This window comes from Gouania willdenowi, chromosome 22, assembly GCF_900634775.1.
Source record: "Gouania willdenowi chromosome 22, fGouWil2.1, whole genome shotgun sequence".
NCBI classification, from domain to species: Eukaryota; Metazoa; Chordata; class Actinopteri; order Blenniiformes; family Gobiesocidae; genus Gouania; species Gouania willdenowi.
Window position 1 is genome coordinate 32023847 of NC_041065.1, and position 18426 is coordinate 32042272.

General features: G+C 43.8%; 1 protein-coding gene across 4 annotated transcripts; it reads right to left on the bottom strand.

The window, feature by feature from the left end:
* Positions 1-454: 454 nt before the first annotated feature.
* arid4a (AT-rich interactive domain 4A) lies at positions 455-17749 on the bottom strand. 4 transcript variants are annotated; one of them, XM_028438494.1, is made up of 25 exons: positions 17640-17749; positions 16933-16975; positions 16272-16382; positions 16021-16086; positions 15852-15942; positions 13962-14041; positions 13784-13881; positions 13586-13718; positions 13414-13493; positions 13252-13328; positions 11011-11177; positions 10768-10840; positions 10598-10692; positions 9127-9224; positions 8825-9029; positions 8471-8664; positions 8244-8402; positions 8101-8179; positions 7831-8017; positions 6325-6387; positions 5103-6263; positions 4903-5007; positions 4686-4826; positions 2998-3144; positions 455-1175 (listed from the first exon to the last, which is right to left on the bottom strand). In XM_028438494.1, exons 2-25 carry the CDS (start codon positions 16936-16938, stop codon positions 1081-1083), a joined length of 3711 nt encoding a protein of 1236 aa, XP_028294295.1. In that variant the 5' UTR covers positions 16939-16975; positions 17640-17749; the 3' UTR covers positions 455-1080. The 4 variants fall into 4 exon arrangements, with proteins under 4 accessions (XP_028294295.1, XP_028294296.1, XP_028294297.1 ...); XM_028438495.1 differs by lacking the exon at positions 17640-17749 and adding an exon at positions 17052-17633; XM_028438496.1 differs by lacking the exons at positions 455-1175; positions 2998-3144 and adding an exon at positions 4429-4642 and having other exon boundaries at positions 4679-4826.
* Between the last annotated feature and the right edge of the window lie 677 nt (positions 17750-18426).

The following is an 18426-nucleotide window of genomic DNA, read 5'->3' on the forward strand; positions in this document are numbered from 1 at the left end:
TAGACGCAAGACAACACCTATACAAAAATGACAACATACACAAGAATCTCCAAAATGACTTAATAAATACAGGAAACTATACATTTACACAAAACAAAACTACACAGAAAGAGGTCTCAAACTCGAAATAAGGAAAAAAATATGCAAAATAACACAAGTATGACTCCAAAATAACAGATATATACATGACTTTAAAAACGGGACATCACAAATTTACACAAAACAAAAACACAAATTGAAAGGAAAATACACAAAAAAACAAAACATACAAATGGACAAAAAAAACACAAAAATGTCAAACACAAAATGTCTAAAGAAGAGAAAAATAATCAAAACGGAGAAACATAATAAAAAAAAAAAAAAAACAACAAAAATACCCAAATGACTCCAAATTGGCAGCAGTTTGCATGTTCTCCCCAAGTGTGTGTGACTCGTCCAATCAGATGACAGAAGGGCAAGATATTTAAAAACTTTATTTAACTTTAGACAGAAAAACACAGCGCGTGTGTGTGTGTTTGATGTAAAAACAGATACAAAGGGAGCTTCTTTATAAACATATGAATCTTTACACAATGTGAAAACTTTATGTACAAACAAAGCAGCTCCAGAGTGACGCGGCACCTCCTACAGGACAAACACTAACCACTAACATGTTGATGGGAGTTCATTTTAATAAACTAAACTTAAACCTTTAAATTTTAACGCTTTTAAAAACTGAAGATTAGCTTTAAAATTAAAATGAGCAGGGGGCGGAGCCTGTTCACACACAAACATTTAAATTCATAAACAAACGATGAGTTGATCAACTTTCATAAACATTTAAAGTAACAAAGGCTGCGTTTTATTTACTCCTGGAATTTTGTTTGTTTCTACCAAAATAAAAGCTCCGTAAAAAAGCAGCTTCCTGTGAACGTCTGGAGTGCTGAGTCACTCTGGAGAGACCAAATGGGGTGGAGCTCTTCAACAGTCACATGAGAGGGGGCGTTGATCCCATCGACCCCCCCCCGTTTGGAGTCCAACGAGGAGCGCTCGTCTTGCTGACCTTGGGCGTGGGGTGGGCGGAGCTTAATGAGCGTGTCATCACCTGCACTCCACGGCCACTGAGTTCTGAGCAGGCGACGCCGAGGACGGACTCATGCCTGTGTCTGAGGACACCGAGGACGCCGTGTTGGACACTGAGGAGAAAACGCTCACAGTCACCTTCACAATAAGAGTCACAAATAAACACTATAATTCCAAAAGGCCTTCCCTCCTCATACAGACTAATCATGCTGGCAAATCACTACATACAGATAACGAGTTACATTAATTCTTCAAAACTTTAAAATATGTTCGACCTGAAACTTAGTTAAGAGCTTCCACATAGCTCGAGTGAGTGCATCTGTTATTTTGGAATTATTTGGTGATTTGAAAACATTTATTTAAATTTGATTTCAGCCACGTGGCAAATTCATGTTAACCCTTTGTACATCCAACCTTCAAACACACTTATTTGGCCATAACTGACAACTCTACTTGAGCCCTCACTATATGAATATATACTTCCAACAGGCACTGAAACTTTATGAACAGCTTGCACATAGCCCGAGTGTATGCATGCGCCATTTTGGACTTATTTGGTGATCTCAAAACGTTTATTTCAATGTTTGCTTGACCGTTTGCTGTTTAGACCGGACGGACGGGAGCCTAAGTTATTTCGGCTGTGCCGAAAGCGAACAGCAAAAAATGCACATTTCTCCGCGGATACGGCATTTTAAGTGCTGATATTTTCACCACGTGCTCTATAACCAAATGCGCACCTTGGATGTACATGCTGAACGCGCACAGCCGTTTAGAGAGAAAGTTGCGAGACAAGAAAGAGATCCCGGAAGTTGTTCGCGCTGTTGATTTCACTGGACTCTGAGGCTAATGGAGACGCTTCCTAGGAGGATGGACAGACAGAGCGCAGATAGTTCACGGTAAGAAGAGCAGACGAAGCGGTGTATCAGTCTGGTTCCAGTGAAAAGCAACCATAAAAAGCTGTAAATGGACTGATATGTAGACATGGGGCAGTGAGGAGGAGACTTCATGTATTAAAGGAAACTTATCGGTTGAAACACGGACATTTCCGTGCAACCTAACGGAGTACAGCCGAGTTGTCTGAAGGCACCCTCATCAGCCAATAGAGTGCGACTCTCTTTAGGCTGCGGCATTTGTGTGGATTTTTCTTATTTGTGTGTGTGTAACGATAAGCACCCATGCACTAAGAAATGTTAAACACTAACTAAATAGTTTTATTTGTACAAATGTATGTGTTTTTCATCAGATTCGCCCTAAACCACTGCTGCAGCCAAAGTCTCACTCTGAACAGAGTTCAAAACTTGAGAGCCCTGTACTACTATTTTGTACAGGGAAAGATTATAAACACTGATATTTTCACAACGTGTTTCGAACCAAATGCGCACCTTACGTAATTAAGGAAAAAAAAAACAAAAGCATGTGGGGAAGTGCATGAGGCTGTTGCACTGTGCGCTCCATTGGCGCTACAGACCGAATATGAGAAGAATCTGCTGATGGGCCTTTGGTGTAAAACCCACCTGTTTTCTGTGTCTCTTCTCTATGGTAGTATGTTGGATGTACAAGACATGTTTGTGTGTAATTCAATTTCCCACTGGGTTTTTTGAGTTTTTCCTTACCAAAGGAGCGTCTAAAGACAAGGAATGCTCCGGGACATTTATTATTCATTTGTTTAAATCCAGCAAACATTGGTACAAACTTTATTTACCAATTTATCATGTACATGGCCCATAGAATGAAACCAGAGAAATTGCACATGCTATTTTACATATGTACAGCTCTTTGTACATCCAACCTTCAAACACATACTCATTTGGCCATAATTACTAACTTTACTTAAGCTCCCACAATCAGAATATATATTTCCGACGGGCACTGTACTAGTATAATAAAATACCAATAAACAGATATAACAAATAAAATACTTTAAAATAAACAGACCCTCTCTCTCCTTCTTCTTCAGCCTCTTGCGGCGCCGGTCGATGGACGCCACCTCAGATTTGAGGCTGAGGTAATACTTCCTGATCTCTGACAGTTTGTCCTGGAGGAAGGAGATCCTCTCTGAGCTGGACATGTTGTCCAAGGCCTCTGCAGGGGTCAAAGGTCAGCTCTGTTAGTCAACTATACCACAATAATAATAAGTCTTCCTACACTTGGTTTTTATTGATTACCTTCCTTTTTTAGTATGAACTAGAGGAACCCCCCCCCAAACATAAGACGATATAAATATAAACATTGAAAACTAACCACAGCTTAAAGAAAATGACTTTTACACTGAGGCTTTAAAACAATAAAGATAATACTGGAAAAAATGGATTATCACAAACAAAGACACTGATCAATACCTGTATCTAAAACTGAAGCATGTATTTGATATTTTTATCCATTGTTGTGCCTTCTCTCTACAACCCAGTCCCCTGTTTGTTCCATATTACAAAATTAAAATAATAAAGTAAAAAAAAATAGAAAAAAAGAATGAACCGGGTTCATGAAGTGAGTTTGACTGATTCAGTGTAAATTAAACCAAGCTATAGGAGTTAGGATTAGTTAGGCTGGAGTTAGAACCAGAGTAACATGGGCCTAAATATAATTAATTCATCTGAACATTATCTGTGTTCCTCATGTCGCTCTTTAAACGTGGCGTTAAAGTGTCGGAATGTAAAGGTTTTAGTTGTGAGTTTAAATGAAGATTAGTTTATCTCAGACTGAGCTGGTATTAAAGCAGAACTAAGTAACTTTTTCACCTTAATGAATCCTTCTCATAGTCCCTGTGAGGGTAATACAAGTGTTTATGGGGTGATTGGGGGGTCTTTCATCCCCCCCTGCTGTCTCTGGCCAGAAAACAGCACTTGCAACTTTCCCTGCCTCCGACCCGGTGGCAGACGTACTGCTTTACGACAGCTCAATACAAACTAATGCTAGATTATGACCAGCCCTGTGGCTGCACACGGTTATCCACAAATTAACTTTTCTCAAACTTATATCACGGCGGAGCTAGCAAAAAAAAAAAAAAGGCAGAGAAGACCTTTGTCCGAGGAACAGAGCAACTCCATGCAGTGACAGCTCAGCAGCGGCACACAGCAATCACACACACTGTCGTCGCAGCAACAGGCACGCACACATACTTGCAACTCTGCAAATCAGGCAGCACACACACAATTATCCATCCATTTTTAGAGCCGCTTTTTCAGCACACAAACATGATTCACGTTTCCACACTCCCTTCCGTATTACTCCCTTATCATTCATTTATTATACTTGTCTCTCTTCCTCATACTGTTCACATGGTCACATGGGACAATGTGTGAAAGCACCCTTAGTATCACTGTTGTATTAGGATTTTTCAGTGATCGATTGCTACCGTCTTGGGAGAGCAAAGGTGCACATATAGCTGTGGGGTGGGGCAGGCGGCGTGGGGTGTGGAGTGTTTACGGCAGTGACATAACCAAAAAGCACCTTTAGGGGGAGCGCTCAGCGCAATTTACTTAGTTCTGCTTAAAGTCAGGATTAGTTAACCTCAAACCAAGCTGTTTAAGTGATGATTAGTTAACCTCAAACCGAGCTGTTTAAGTGATGATTAGTTAATCTCATACTGAGCTGGTTTAAGTGAGGATTAGTTAATCTCAGACCAAGCTGGAAGCTCCACTTGTAGCTCCTGTGAGAGAAGTTGTGTTTGTCTCTGACGGAGGACGGAGACGAGAGGCCGGGACACAAAGACTTCCTCTTGGGAGGCGGAGCTCTGGTGTGGTCGTCACTATCGCTGCTGTGACCTGTGGAGGAGGAGGCATGGTTAGCTGTGTGTTAGCCCCGCCCCCTGCGTGAGCTCACAGTGACGTTGCATCTCACCTGCTCCGTTACGGTCGCTCTTTCCCGCCGCGTTTGCACGTTTCTGACTGCGTTTCTGCTTCTTGTTGGAAGGACTGGAGCTGCAGTCACTGAGACGCTTCTGACCTGAGGGTCAAAGGTCATTGGTCTGATTTAGGACATGTGACCAGGTCGAACACTTCCTGTTATTGTGACTGGACTTTTACTTTAAAAGGACTCACCTCGCTCCTTGGTGTCTTGCAGGGAATGAATGGAGGCGGAGCCGCTGTTGTCTCCACCCACACTGGAGACGTCAGACTCTGCCCATGTGGCTGCTCGCTCCTCATTGGAGGGGCGGAGCTCAGGCAGGAAGGAGGTGGGCTTTGACATCATTAGGAGGAGGGGCTCTGAGGAGGAGGAGGGCTTCTCCTTCTCGTCCAGGTCATCAAGGTCCACCTCGTGACAAACCAGAGCCTCTGGGTCCATCTGTGGCTCCGCCTCCTCAACAGGGGCCGGGAAAGGGGCAGGGCATGTCATTACAGCAACTGGACCCTGGGCGAGTAGCTCTGACTCTACCGTTGTTTCGTCTGAGCTCACAACTACAGCCGCCGCTACAGGCCAATCCTGCGCCTCGCTTTGCTTCTCTGTAGCACCTGTGGGCGGGGCTTTGATAGGGCAGGGCTTGTCCTCCACAGTTTTTGGTTTAGGCCCTGGCGGCGGCGCTGCATCCTCGTCTTCAGAGGCAGAGTCAGTGTCTGATGCGGCGAGCTCATGGTGGCGGGGCTCAGGGAGGCGTAGCTCATGGAGGCGGGGCTCAGGGAGGCGGGGCAGGCAGTGCAGCACCACCATTGGCTCGTCCTGACGTTTCAGAGCGGCACGTGGAGATGACATCAGCACCGCCGTGTGGGTAGGACTTACAGAGCATGGGGTGGGGCTCAGAGTGCAGGTGGGTGGAGTCTCAGACCCCACCTCCCTGACCTTCACCCTGCAACCTTTGACCTGAGGGGAAGAAGGGGCGGAGTCATGTTTATCACAGCGCTCAGGTGACCGTGGCTCAGGTTTACTCTCCTCAGCAACTTCCTGTTCAAGTGGCGTCCTGACGTCATCGGGGGGCGGGCTCACAGGAGCCTCTGCAACTGACTCCTCCCCCTGCTCCTTCTCCTCCTTAGGTCCATCCTCCTGAGGAATGCTGGGAGATGCAGTCATTACTGCAGACACATCTTCAGGCACTGTGACGTCAGCGACTTCACGTGTCATCTCTTCTTCCTCCTCCTCCTCATCCTCATTAGGCTCCGCCTCCTCAGCCTGGGTGGGTGGAGCTTCAGATCTTCCTCGCCATGGTGACGGTTTCTTATCAGGCGGGTCCTCTGACTCACTGTCGTCTGCAGAGTTTCCAGAATCGTCTGTGGGTGAGAGCAGTGTTAGTGTGAGGTCACTGTTCATCACAGGGGTGGCGTGGCTTACCATTAGAGGAGCGGTCTGAGTCATACACGCCAGACGTCCTACGACTCCGCCTACGCTGAGAGTCTGAGGACAGACAATCACATCAACACACAATAACACAAACTAAGGCTGCAATGATTAGTCGACATAATCAATAACGTCGACTACAAAAATTTGTCGACCAAGATTTTATAGCTTTGACGCGTTTAATCTTGTGAACAAAAACTAAAACTAAAAATCTTGTAAATAATAAAGCATAAAAACCGGCGCACGGCCACTTCCTGGTGCTGGTCCTTACATGAACTATGGAGGGGCAGTGCCACTCCCACTTGACCGTTCAAATGCTGGAAATTAGAAAATACAAGCGAGGAAGAATGGCAGACCAAACTGTTGAAGAAGCCAGAAAGGTTCGACCTAAAGTTTCTAAAGTGTGGGAACATTTTAGCGAAGATAAAGCAGCAAAATAAGTTAGATGTTAACTCCGTGAGGTACAACTGGCTTTTCATGGTAAGCGCTAACACCCCGCATGTCCAGCATGAAAAGTGAGATCATAAGTCACGTTGATATCTCAAGAATCTTTCATTTTAATCAAATGCAGATTTGTTCGTTAGCCAACAAACTATGATTGAAATAGTTATTACGTTTGTTTAGTGCTCATCTGTCAGACAACTACAGAAGAAGCTAGCTAAGTTAGCAAACGCTAGCTCAGTTTTGTTTATGCATAACTTAATTCACTGTTTTCTACTATCAATTGTTTAATATTATATAATATTTTATATAATATTGATAAATCTTTCTTAACTTGTAGGTAATCTGATAAACTAGGTATAAAATAGGTATTTTCTTGTGATAAACATATATGATCTTTAAAATGTGAACTAATATACTGCTTTTTTTTTTTTAATAGTGCTCCCAAGCAAAGGCGTTAGGATGAGTTTGTCATGAGGAGAGGTTCATGCACCCCCCAAATGGCTAAAGTACTAACAGAGAACATCCTGAATATGATAGTCATTGATATGAGGCCAATATCCATGTTTGAAGATGATCCAGACCTTCCATCCAGACCACACATTACTATGCACAACTCTTTAGTTGGTTTAAAGTTCTTACCACCAGAACCTGTGAGGCAGGTTAGCAACATATTTTGTTACTTTTTTTTTTTTTTTTACAAAGTGTTTCCCTTATGAGAAGTTGGTCAAGACCACATGCCCTTTGTATTATTTTATTTATTTAATTTTTTATTGTGATCACAATTTCTCATGTTGGAAATACAACTATTATAAATGCATTATTTTGTCTTGTCATTGTTTTATTTCCTTTCTGTAAAACATGCTGTCAGAGTACAAGGTCACTTTCACAGATGTGAGGATTTAAGTAGGTGGGTTAAAATAGCGATTCAAAAATATGTGCTTCAAAACAAAACAATAATCGTGATTAGTCGACAAAATTATTGATAGATTAGTAGACTACAAAAATATTAGTTAGTTGCAGCTCTAACACTAACACACACACACAGATGTCTCTTACTGTCTCCGTTGGACATGTTGGACGAGCCATCCGACCTCCTGTTGGGTCGGGGGTCACTTCCTGGGGTCCTAGACAGGCTGCGGGCACCCCCAGGGGGCGTGTGTCTGCTTTGAGGACGTCCTCTCTTGGCTGGGGTCGGCCTCCACAGAGACGGCCGGTCCTCGTCCTTCTCTCCGTCCTCCTTCATCTGCAGGACACAGAACGCGCTCTCAGATCAGCTGGTGTAGTGGTTGGACTGGTGATCGTGTCATGTGGTGACCCACTGCTCACCAGGCTCCTGCGGCTCCGCTTCTTGGTTCCTCGGTCTGGGGGCCAGATGATGCGGTCGCCCTTCACCCACTCGTCGTACCTGAGGGACAGACAGAAGTGAGCGCCACCCTGTTACCCCTGACCTTTGATGCCGGCTCTCCCACCTGACGTTCCAGCCGTAGTAATGAACCAGGTAGAAGTTGTCTCCGTTGTCCACGTCCGTCTTCTTGATGTGAGCTTCGTAGATCTTCTGAGTCTTTCCCCGACCGTATTTCACGCGGACCTTCGTCCCCGTCACAGAGTCATCATCGTCATCCCCCGTCCTGACACACACACACACACAATTTCCTCTCTGTTCCTGATGGACCTTTATTCCTTCATTCCGTCTCACCTCTCCTCTCGTCTCCTCTCAGCCGCCTCCTCGTCCTCCTCGTCTTCTTCCTCCTCCTCCTCCTCCGATCCTCTCTCTGAGTCGTCCATCCGTCTGTTGCTGCGTCTCCTCGTAGGTTCCTCATCCTGTTCTCCTTCTGGTCCTCCTCTCTTCTCCCTCTCTGTCTTCCCTCTGCTAACACACCTCTTCCTACCCTGTAACATCACAGCCAGCACATGACATCATCAAGCTCTGATTGGAGCAGCTTTAACAACTGATCAGCTAATCAGCATCAGTGACAGCCTCTAGCTACCCAGAGGTAGGGCAGTATCTACCCACAAAGGTTAGTTAGTGAGTGTATAGTAACTTAGTTACCCTGGGAGCCGTCTGCCTCTCCTCCTCCTCCTCCTCTCTGTCGCTCTCTGAGTCTGACTCCTCCCCCCTGTGCTCTGGAGGCTCCTCTATCACCTGAAGAAGCTCCTCCTCATGCTGTGGTGGAGGTGGGCGGGGGTTGTTGTGGTGGATGGTTCTGAAGGTGATGGAAGCAGAGCGGCAGTACTCCTCAAACCCATACAGGTACCTGCACAGGTAAGGAAGGGGGGGGGGGTCAGAGGACACTACCTGCTGATGCTAACAGTTAGCTCAGTGAAACTAGGCAGAGCCAAGGACATACTCACTTCTTATAGGCCGTCTTCACATTGTAGGAAGCAGCCGAGTTCAGCACAGGAATCCCCAGGTCTATGTACACTTGCTTCCACACCGTCCCAGACTCAATCTGAAACACACCAGTCACACAGTTTCCAACTGACAGTCCACACCTGACACAGATTGCACCTGACACACAACCAGAGGCATCGGACTGGGGGGGTAAAGGGTACTGAGTACCCAGGGCCCAAGGCGGGGGGCCCTCAAAAGTCTGCTTTATATATTTGTACGAAGTTGCATTTTAAAAAAATTTTAGATTATTTATATTGGAATGAAAAGAGCCCGATGTGAAAATAAGCTAGTTATTAGGCACAGTTTTGCACTAGACACATTATTCATACTGCGTGAGGGCCCTACCACCCCCTTTAAAACAGTTCAAATGGTACGACCCACATGTGCCGCGCGCTGCAGCAGGTAGTCTGAACAGTGGATGCGCAGAGGAGCCGATAGACCAAAGCATGTCATTCCCCAGGCCAAAAACTCAAAGAAAGGGAGAGAAGGTGAAATGAGGGAAAGCAACTGCTTACTCAATTCTTGAGATGTGAGCTTTAAAACACTAACATCTTTTTTAGGCCATATTATTTTGATTGAAATTAACTACATGCACTCTTGAGCATTTAAATGCTGGAACATTCCTTTTGCACATCAAATCTTAATTGGAAATAAAGTGGATTAAAAAAATATATTTTGAAGACTAAATTTTGTTGCCACCAGGTTTTAAGTAGGTAGCCAGAGTGTCCCCATGATTCTAATCATTCTATTATTTACAATTTATTAACCTTTGTACACATTTGCTTTGTCTGTGTGTTAGTTATACCCCTCCCTTAAAAAATAAAAATGTTGTTAGTTTGCATTCAAACTTCATTGACCACAGGTTATTAGGTTATTACAGTTTTTTTCAACCTTAGGGTCAGGAACCCATGTGGTAAGCATGGAATTAAAATGGGCTTTATATGTCTCGTAATTGGTAAAGAAAACATAGCTAAAAAAGATTTAAAATGTTTTTAAGTATTATTTTTCAACTACAGATCACACAAAATAAATATCAAATAACTGCATCCTATACTTTAACTTTCTCAAACATAAATCTAGTTCAAATAAAAATAAAAATATCTAAGGTGGCACACTTATCAATAATCCTGGCTACTTTGTATTGGTCGCCGGACATTTGTGATATCACAATGGGGCCACGACCTGAAAAAGGTCAGGAACTTCTGGGTTGATATGAGGGGAAAAAAAGAAGCTTATTTAAGAATACTTGCATAGTTTACGGGCAAAAAAAAAGTGTAAATATTAAAACTTATAGGAGAAGCCCAACAGCCCAAAATGTGGTGCTACGCCGCTGCACACAACAATCCCCACCAGACAAAGTCACTACCTGACACAGTCACCCCCTACTACGAGTTAACATGCATTTGTTGTCTGTGTGTGTGTGTTTCTGACCTTGTGGTAACCCCCGTGCTGATAAACCAGTCTGAAGAGCTTGAAGAGGTTCAGGTCTTTGTAGCCCAGGACAGGAGGCTTGTTGATGGACGTCCCTGAAGAACAGAAGCACAGACAGTCAGAGACAGACGTCCCCATGAGACGACGCTGAGGGTCCTCCAACACCTCACCTCTGTCCTCCATGAACTTATAGAGCTGCTGCAGGAAGTGGTCTCTCTCCACAGGGTCCAGCTCCTCTTCAGGCTGTGAGGGACAGACGGGGAAAAACAAGGACAGACAGAAACAGCCAGAGAGAGGGACAGACAAACAGCAACAGACAGGGAGAGACAGACAAGAACAGAGTTTATAGAAACAGAGACAAGTGGGGAGGACAGACAGGAAACAGACGTGTCAGTAGTGAGTCCTCTCAGCACCTCCTCCTTGATGCGTCTCCTCCTCTCCTGGTCCTGCTCCTCCTCACTGTCCCTCCGTCTGTCCTCGTCTTCCTCACTGGACGAAGAGTCCAGAATCTGACTCATGTCCACCTTCCACTGCTGTGGGACGTCCCCGTCCCTCATGAAACAGCGAGCAGCAGGAGAACCTGCACAGGACCGATAGGAAGGACAGGACGTCACTGATGAGTGACTATGTAAGTAACTATTTCAAAGAAAATAACTCATTAACTAGGTAAGTAACTAAGTACTTCAGTAACTAGTTAAATAAGGTGACCATACTTAAGGAAACTTGAGGCAACCTCGACAAAATCCAAACACGTTTTCTTGAATATTCCTCAAATCAATATCGTAGTTCTGACCAGGAATGTTTCACAGCATATGGGGATCACGAGGTGCATGAGTGAATGCCACCCCCCAGAAAATTTGGAAATGTATAACTCTGAGGGCCAAATTTTGTGAAGTAAAGCTTAAGGTTTTTTTTTTTTTCTTAGTCTTTGTTCCATCCTTACTTTAAAGCTTAAAGTTCATAGTGTAATAAATTAAGGCGATGATGAACGTAGTTAGAGTTACTCATGCTGGTATATATATATATACACACACACACACACTGTATATAAGTCCTCCACTAATAAATACTCACACACTGTAGAGACAACACAACTAAACATTTAATTTAAACACTGATTCAAAGACAAGCTTTCCAAACTTAAATGAGGTAATATTTGGGACCTGCAGTATTATTGGAACTGTTATGGACAGACTTATTATGACGGTACTGATTAAAAAAGGAAAACACAACAGAAAAGCCCCCTACACTGGTTGAAACACACCGTAGGGGAACAAAATCACAGCATGGGGGGCCCCGCGAGAACCCTGAAGATAACTAGGTAGTTAACCTCCATAAGGTTAGAACGTTTATTTTTCTCTTCATAATAAAGAGACAGAAATAAAAATGTGAAATTGGAGGTGACTCAAGTCAATCACTCACACACAGTTAGAGCAAACATTGGTGGAGTTATGATATTTTAAATTAACAAGTTCTTGTTACGTGATGCGTTCAGGGCCTGTGGTAAAACAATGATTTTGCATTAATTGAAAAACCCTTGATTCTCAAACTTATTTCCAACATGTGCAAGTAGCACAATGAAGTAAACTGAAAAACAAATAAACAACAAATCAACAAGAATAGTTAAATCAACAATACTAATAAGACCCAACATGTTCAAAAAGGAGTAGGATGAAGTATAACCTTATTTAAACCTAACCCTTCTCCACTACTTAATTCACAACTCTCGTTCACATATTTACATATACAAAGAAAAAAAATAGAATAAATAAACAAATGTAAATAATTTATGAAAACACCGTATTGTTAAAGCCCCTCTTCCTCCCTGTACCTGGTGAAAACCATGCATTTGTACTGCTTTTTAAACTGGGTCATGCTTGGACACCCAAACTGTTCCACAACCTCACTCCACAAACAGAAACAGTAAAACTTTTTAACATTGTTCGTGCTCACTGGTACTTTAAGTTGAACTCCCACCTCAGCCTATAAACCCCATCTTTGCTAAAAAATACAAAACAATTTTTGAATATTTCCAGGAAGTACCCTCCAGGGAACCCTGGATGTGAAAAGTGATTGTTTGTCCAGGTTAAACCAGTAGTTAAATAACAAGGTGAGTCATTAAGTGGATAGGCAGTCATTTATATAACTAAGTAACTAAGTCAGTTACTAACCTACCCACCCATTTAGTTACTAAGTAGATGACTAACAATATGACAAATTCAGTAAATAAGTACCTAGGTTGGTAAATGAGTAACTAAACTAAAGAAACTTGTTAAGAAGGATCAGATCTGTTCATGGATCTGAGGTGTTGGACTTTAGAGGTTTAACTAAAACTGTGTGTTTGTGCATTTCTGTTGTCGTTTTGTGTACTTTTTGCATAAATATTGTTTAGTTTTTTGTTTTGTTACTCATTTAGTTTATCTTTATTATAAATACCTTATTTGTGGTGAGGGCGTGTGTGTATGTGACTCTACTCCTCTGTGGGCTCACACACACGCATGCACTCAGTGACTCACATCAGGTTGAAATGTGTGTGTCTCACGCCCAATGCGTGAGACTTGAGAGCTTTGCTAATATGTCAGTGTGAGCGTGACTGCTCAGAGTCACTTTTCTTGCATTATAGATAGATAAATGGACTTGTGTGTGTGTGTTACCTCTCCGGAGGATGAACTCAGACTTGTTGATGCTCATAGAGTTCATGATGTGCACGTGTCGCCTCACCACAGTGAAGCTGAAGGACAAACAGCAGCATCAGCTTAAATCGCCTCATTTTTCAATGGACTCTGGTTTGAATCAATAACAAGTGACAAACTCACAATTTCCCATCAGCGAAGGATCGAACCAGACACTGATCCTTCCTCACAGTGTGCTCCTCATTACAGCTGGGAGACACCACCTGACACACACACACAATTATCTTCTATTAATCATACAAGGAAATCCCACTCGTGTACGTGTGCGTGTGTGTGTGAGTGTGTGAGTGTATACCAGAGCCAGGAACCAGCAGTGTTTGTCCTCATCCTCCTCTATACTGCAGACCTTTCCCAGCAGCTCATCGTTCATCTTCCTCAGTTCATCATCTTCATCCTCACTGGATGACGACACGTGGTCCTCGTCGGCTCTGAAACACGTCGTTAACCCTTTATAAACCAGTATGACCAATAACACACACACAGGGACACTCACGCTGCTTGAGACGAACGTCGTCCTCCACGGTTGGACTTCTTCCCGATCACAGGCGTCCCAAAGTGCTCTGGGTTGGTGAGAGGAAGCTGGTCTAATGTCTGAGGACAGAGGACGGGGACGCACGGTGTCAGGGAGAGGTGGGTGTGGCCAAAGGCCAAAGGGCGTGCATGGAACTCACCTCGCTCTCTGCAAAGTGTCTCTCTCCCTTCAGACACAGGGACGTTCGACGGAGAGTCTTCTCGTCTCCATCATCAAACACTAAGACACAGAGGATACACTTTACGACCCAGGACCACTACAGAAGCTTTTATTTTGAAGGGACTTTAGCCAAGTTGTTATAAATGAATGAACAAACGCTCCACGCACTTTGGACTCAAAAAATTCTGAATTTCTACCAATTTTTTTGTAATTATTCAATATTCACACTGTAAATGTTTAGCTTGATCTGATGAATACTTTTTGAGATATGGACAATTTAGTGTCCTTATTTTTCTTCCATTTTCAGCTTCCAATATCTAAGGAATTACAGCACATAGGAAAGGTAAATAAACAATAAACGATTATCAGACACAGAGCCAAGCTACAATGACCTTGTGTAAAGACGAGTGGTGAAATAACACAAAGTTTGGGTTGAAAATAAAAATGAAGTCACATTAAGAAAAATAGTTTTTAAAAAGTATATTTTCATATTTCTAGAGCGTGTCACCCAAGAACCAATGCATATATGTGACTAAAAATTAGTGATGTGAACTGTCTATGTTCATAGCTCTAAGCTGATCAAATTACAGGGAGCTGAGACATATGCTAAGTTGTTTAATGAAGGCCCAAACATGTTCCAGACCCAAACACACACACTTTTTTACTATTTAGAGGAGCTGGCATGTCCACCAGATAGAATGTATAGCAGATCTTTTTCTATATTCTGAGAGAGTAGGTGGAGCTTATTACTATACCATATTTACCTTTCTATGTGCTGTAGTTCCTGAGATATTAATAGTAGAAAATGAAAGAAAAATAAGGACACATACCCCCCTTACTAAATTGTCCATATCTCTAAAAGTATTCATCAGATCAAACTAAACATTTACACAGGGTTCCCACACTTTCTTCACAAAGATTTTTTAGAACTGTTCTAAAATATTTTTTTAAATTTCCATGACTTAGTTCTGAACCGCTAAGATCTATTCAAGAACTTTAGAGCATCAGGTATTGAATGTAACATTAAACAACAACTTACAAAATGCTACCATGTTTAATTATAAAGTTATGCGATTACAATTTCAATGAGCAGACACCTTTATCCAAAGCGATGTACAACACAAGGCGTTAGGGTTAAGGGACTTACTTAACGTCCAGTAATAGCGAAGGTTGGATTGGGAACAGGCGTCCCTCTGATTACAATAACGCTTCCCTACCCTTCCCTACTCCTAGGCTCATCTAAGCAAACTAACTTACCTGGAAAGCGAATTCTTGTGAATTTGTGAGATTGCGGAATTCCCGCTCGATAATACTGCCACTTTCACTTTGAAATAACGCTTAACATCTTTGGGGTTTAATATATTTTAGACATTAAAATAAAATAGGCTATATTTCCAAATCTTTTCTAAAGCAGTTAAATCATTCCATGACTGCAAAATTTCAAATTCCATAACTTTTCCAAGAATTTCATGGGGACCCTAATTTACAGTGTGACTATTGAATAATCGCAAAACAATTAATAAAAAAAAATCTGAATCTTTTGAGACTTAAGTGCGTGGGATGTCCTGAACATTTGTTGAAATGAGATGGAATGACTCATAATCTAACGTTGACCTGTTTGTAGTGTTTCATTTTTAATGTGAGTGGATTAATGGACGTTTGTCATTGGTTGTCCTGTATTTAAAAGCAGCACTCTGACTGGACACTGCGATTCCGTTTGTGTTTACGAGTGGATCGGTTAGACAGCAGTAAGAGGAAGTGACATCATCAGCTCGCTGAGCCAAACCATTTACCAGCGTCATCACCCCTCCCTCACAACCCAACAGAAAGCAGAGGGTCAGGAGCCGCTGTGATTGGCTAGAACACTCACCCACAGTGTAGAGGCTGGCATCGGTCAGCTTACTGATGACGGCCTCGCTGCTCACGCCCTCATTGGTCCTCACCTCCACTGTGGAGCCCACCTGACGTACACAACAACAACACAATAAACACAACAACAATACAACAAAGGTCACATGACGTTCAGACGGAGCGCTCACCCTCAGATGACCTTTGACCTGATCGTCCTGGACCACCTGAGACGTGCTTTCACCTTTCACAGTCACCTGAACACACGTTTAACCCAGTCTTACTCGTTAAAGGAAGCAGTCGATTGGTCAGACAGCCAAGAAAAGTGGTAACATCACGTGATGACATCATCAGCTCACAGAGCAAAAACTTTTCTCAGTATCATCACTCCCCACTGGCAGCCAAACAGAATGTGCGCTGACATCAGGTGGGCGGCACTCACCTTCACCTTCACCAATCGCTTGACGGTTTTGATCTTAGCCTCGCAGAACGCACCGCGGTACTTAGCGCTGACATCTGTGCCCACGGTCAGATAGGCTGGCTCATCCGCTGCCTGTAACACACACGCACAGATTATTAAAAACCATAAAAGGAAATAGTTTCATGTTACTATTATTGTCATTGTGTTTGTTGTCATTTTATGATTTCTTATTGTGATTTTGTGTCCTGTTGTCCCTTTACAGACAGACTGTCCCTGAGGACCGGACCCACAGGGTGAGGATCAGAGCGTCAGTAAGGAAAGGTCAGGAATGTGGACTATAAGTTAAACCTCCTGGATGAGGAACACCAGGTCTACACATAGGAGGACTGGACCAGGACAAAGACTAGAACCAAAACCTGAACCAGGACACAGAACCTAAACTAGACCTGAACGAGGACGGGACTCAAAACTAACAGAACCGAGGCACTAAAGAATAACCGCTGATGTCACATTCAGGGTGAGAATCCACAAAGATCACATTTGGGAACAAAAGGATCTGAACCTAAACTGGTCCACACACCTCAGACCATGGAACAGAACAGGAACATGTGGGGAAGGTGGATCTGGTTTGAGTGCTGTGTAAACGTGACCTGGACTGGTCTTTGAACCGGTTTGTACTCACCTTCATCTCTGCTGCTGGAGTCCAGCTCCGAGACTTCAGAACTCTGTGAGACAGGAACAGAACAGGACAGTTAGAGACAATAGGACACTCTGTCCCGGGTGGACCCGAGCTCGGCTAACCCTTTAGCTTAGGCTCTCTCCCCGGACACCGGGTCCCGATCCCCGAACATTCGACACGTAAACAGCGGCTGTGTTCCGGGAGCCCCGGACTTCGGCCTCTGGAGCCGGAGGACGGTGACCCATGGCCCGGTGCGAACACCCAGAGTTCAGACCATGTCATCGACCCCCGCCTCTCGGTCCCGGTCCAGCCAACCTCCACCCGCTACCCGGAGCCTCTCCCCGGGGTTCAGGGCTCGTTGGGCGGTCACAGCTGTCCGGAGCTGCTAGCTGCTCGGCTAACCAGCTAGCAGCTCGGAGGTGGTTTAAACGTTGCGTTAGCGGCTCGAACCGAGACCAAGCTGAAACCGGTCCACCCGGAGGTCCGGTACCGGAGAGAGAGAGCGGCTGTGAGGGTTATTTATTCATTAACGGCTCTTCCACAAAGGACGGAGCTCCACATTCTGAGCGCACGGAGCAGCCATTCAGCCCCGGATGCCACTCACGCCGACCTGGCCTCGTAACGGCCCCGGTCCGCTGGGCTCAGCCCGGATCGCCTTTACTCGGTTCGGTTGGCTGTGCTTCGTCTCTGTTCGGTTCGGTTTGACTCACCTTCGCGGTTTCAGCCTCAGGAACGAACAACAAGCTGTTGAGCCCGAGCTCTGTTTCCCAACCTGATTGGCTCAGAGAAGAAGCCACGCCCCGGAACGAGCTGTGGACCAAACTCCGTCAAAAAAACCTGAGATTTAACAACAACGCTGCTCGGCGTTAAAATCATAATATCTACGTTAAAACCCCACTAATGGCCCCATTTTAGTCACAAATTAGGTTTTAAGGAACAAAAACGGGTGAGAATTGCGTACAAACACCTGTTTTTACAGCTTTTATTGACACACACGACTGAATTAAACAACCGGAAAAGCGCTTCACAAGTAATCAAAAAGTTTAATTTCTGATCATAAACACGGCGCATGGAAAATGACAAGTCCACTGAATATAACTGTATCACATATTTATTTGCATTTAATTCATTTTGAACAGTTTTGTTCATTTCAAAGATTTAAAACACGGGTTTGGGTCTTTGTTGCCCACTTTCCTGAATGAGGTTTGGTGCGTGTGACTGTGGGAGATGTAACGTTCACGGGTATGTGTTGAACATCAAACCGATTCACACACGAGTTAAATCACAAATCAAAGTAATCCGAGCCGTAGAGTAAGCAATCGGGTCAAACGGCTCGGATCCGTGAGTGGCGCCATTTGTGCTGTGGGCGGGGCTAAGACGCCTGACATCACCTGGGTCACAGTCTTTCTTTTGACTGTTTTTTTACTTCATTATTTGTTTTTCTGCTCAGTTGAATAAGAAATGTCTGGATTTTGTTACTAAAATAAATAAATTAAT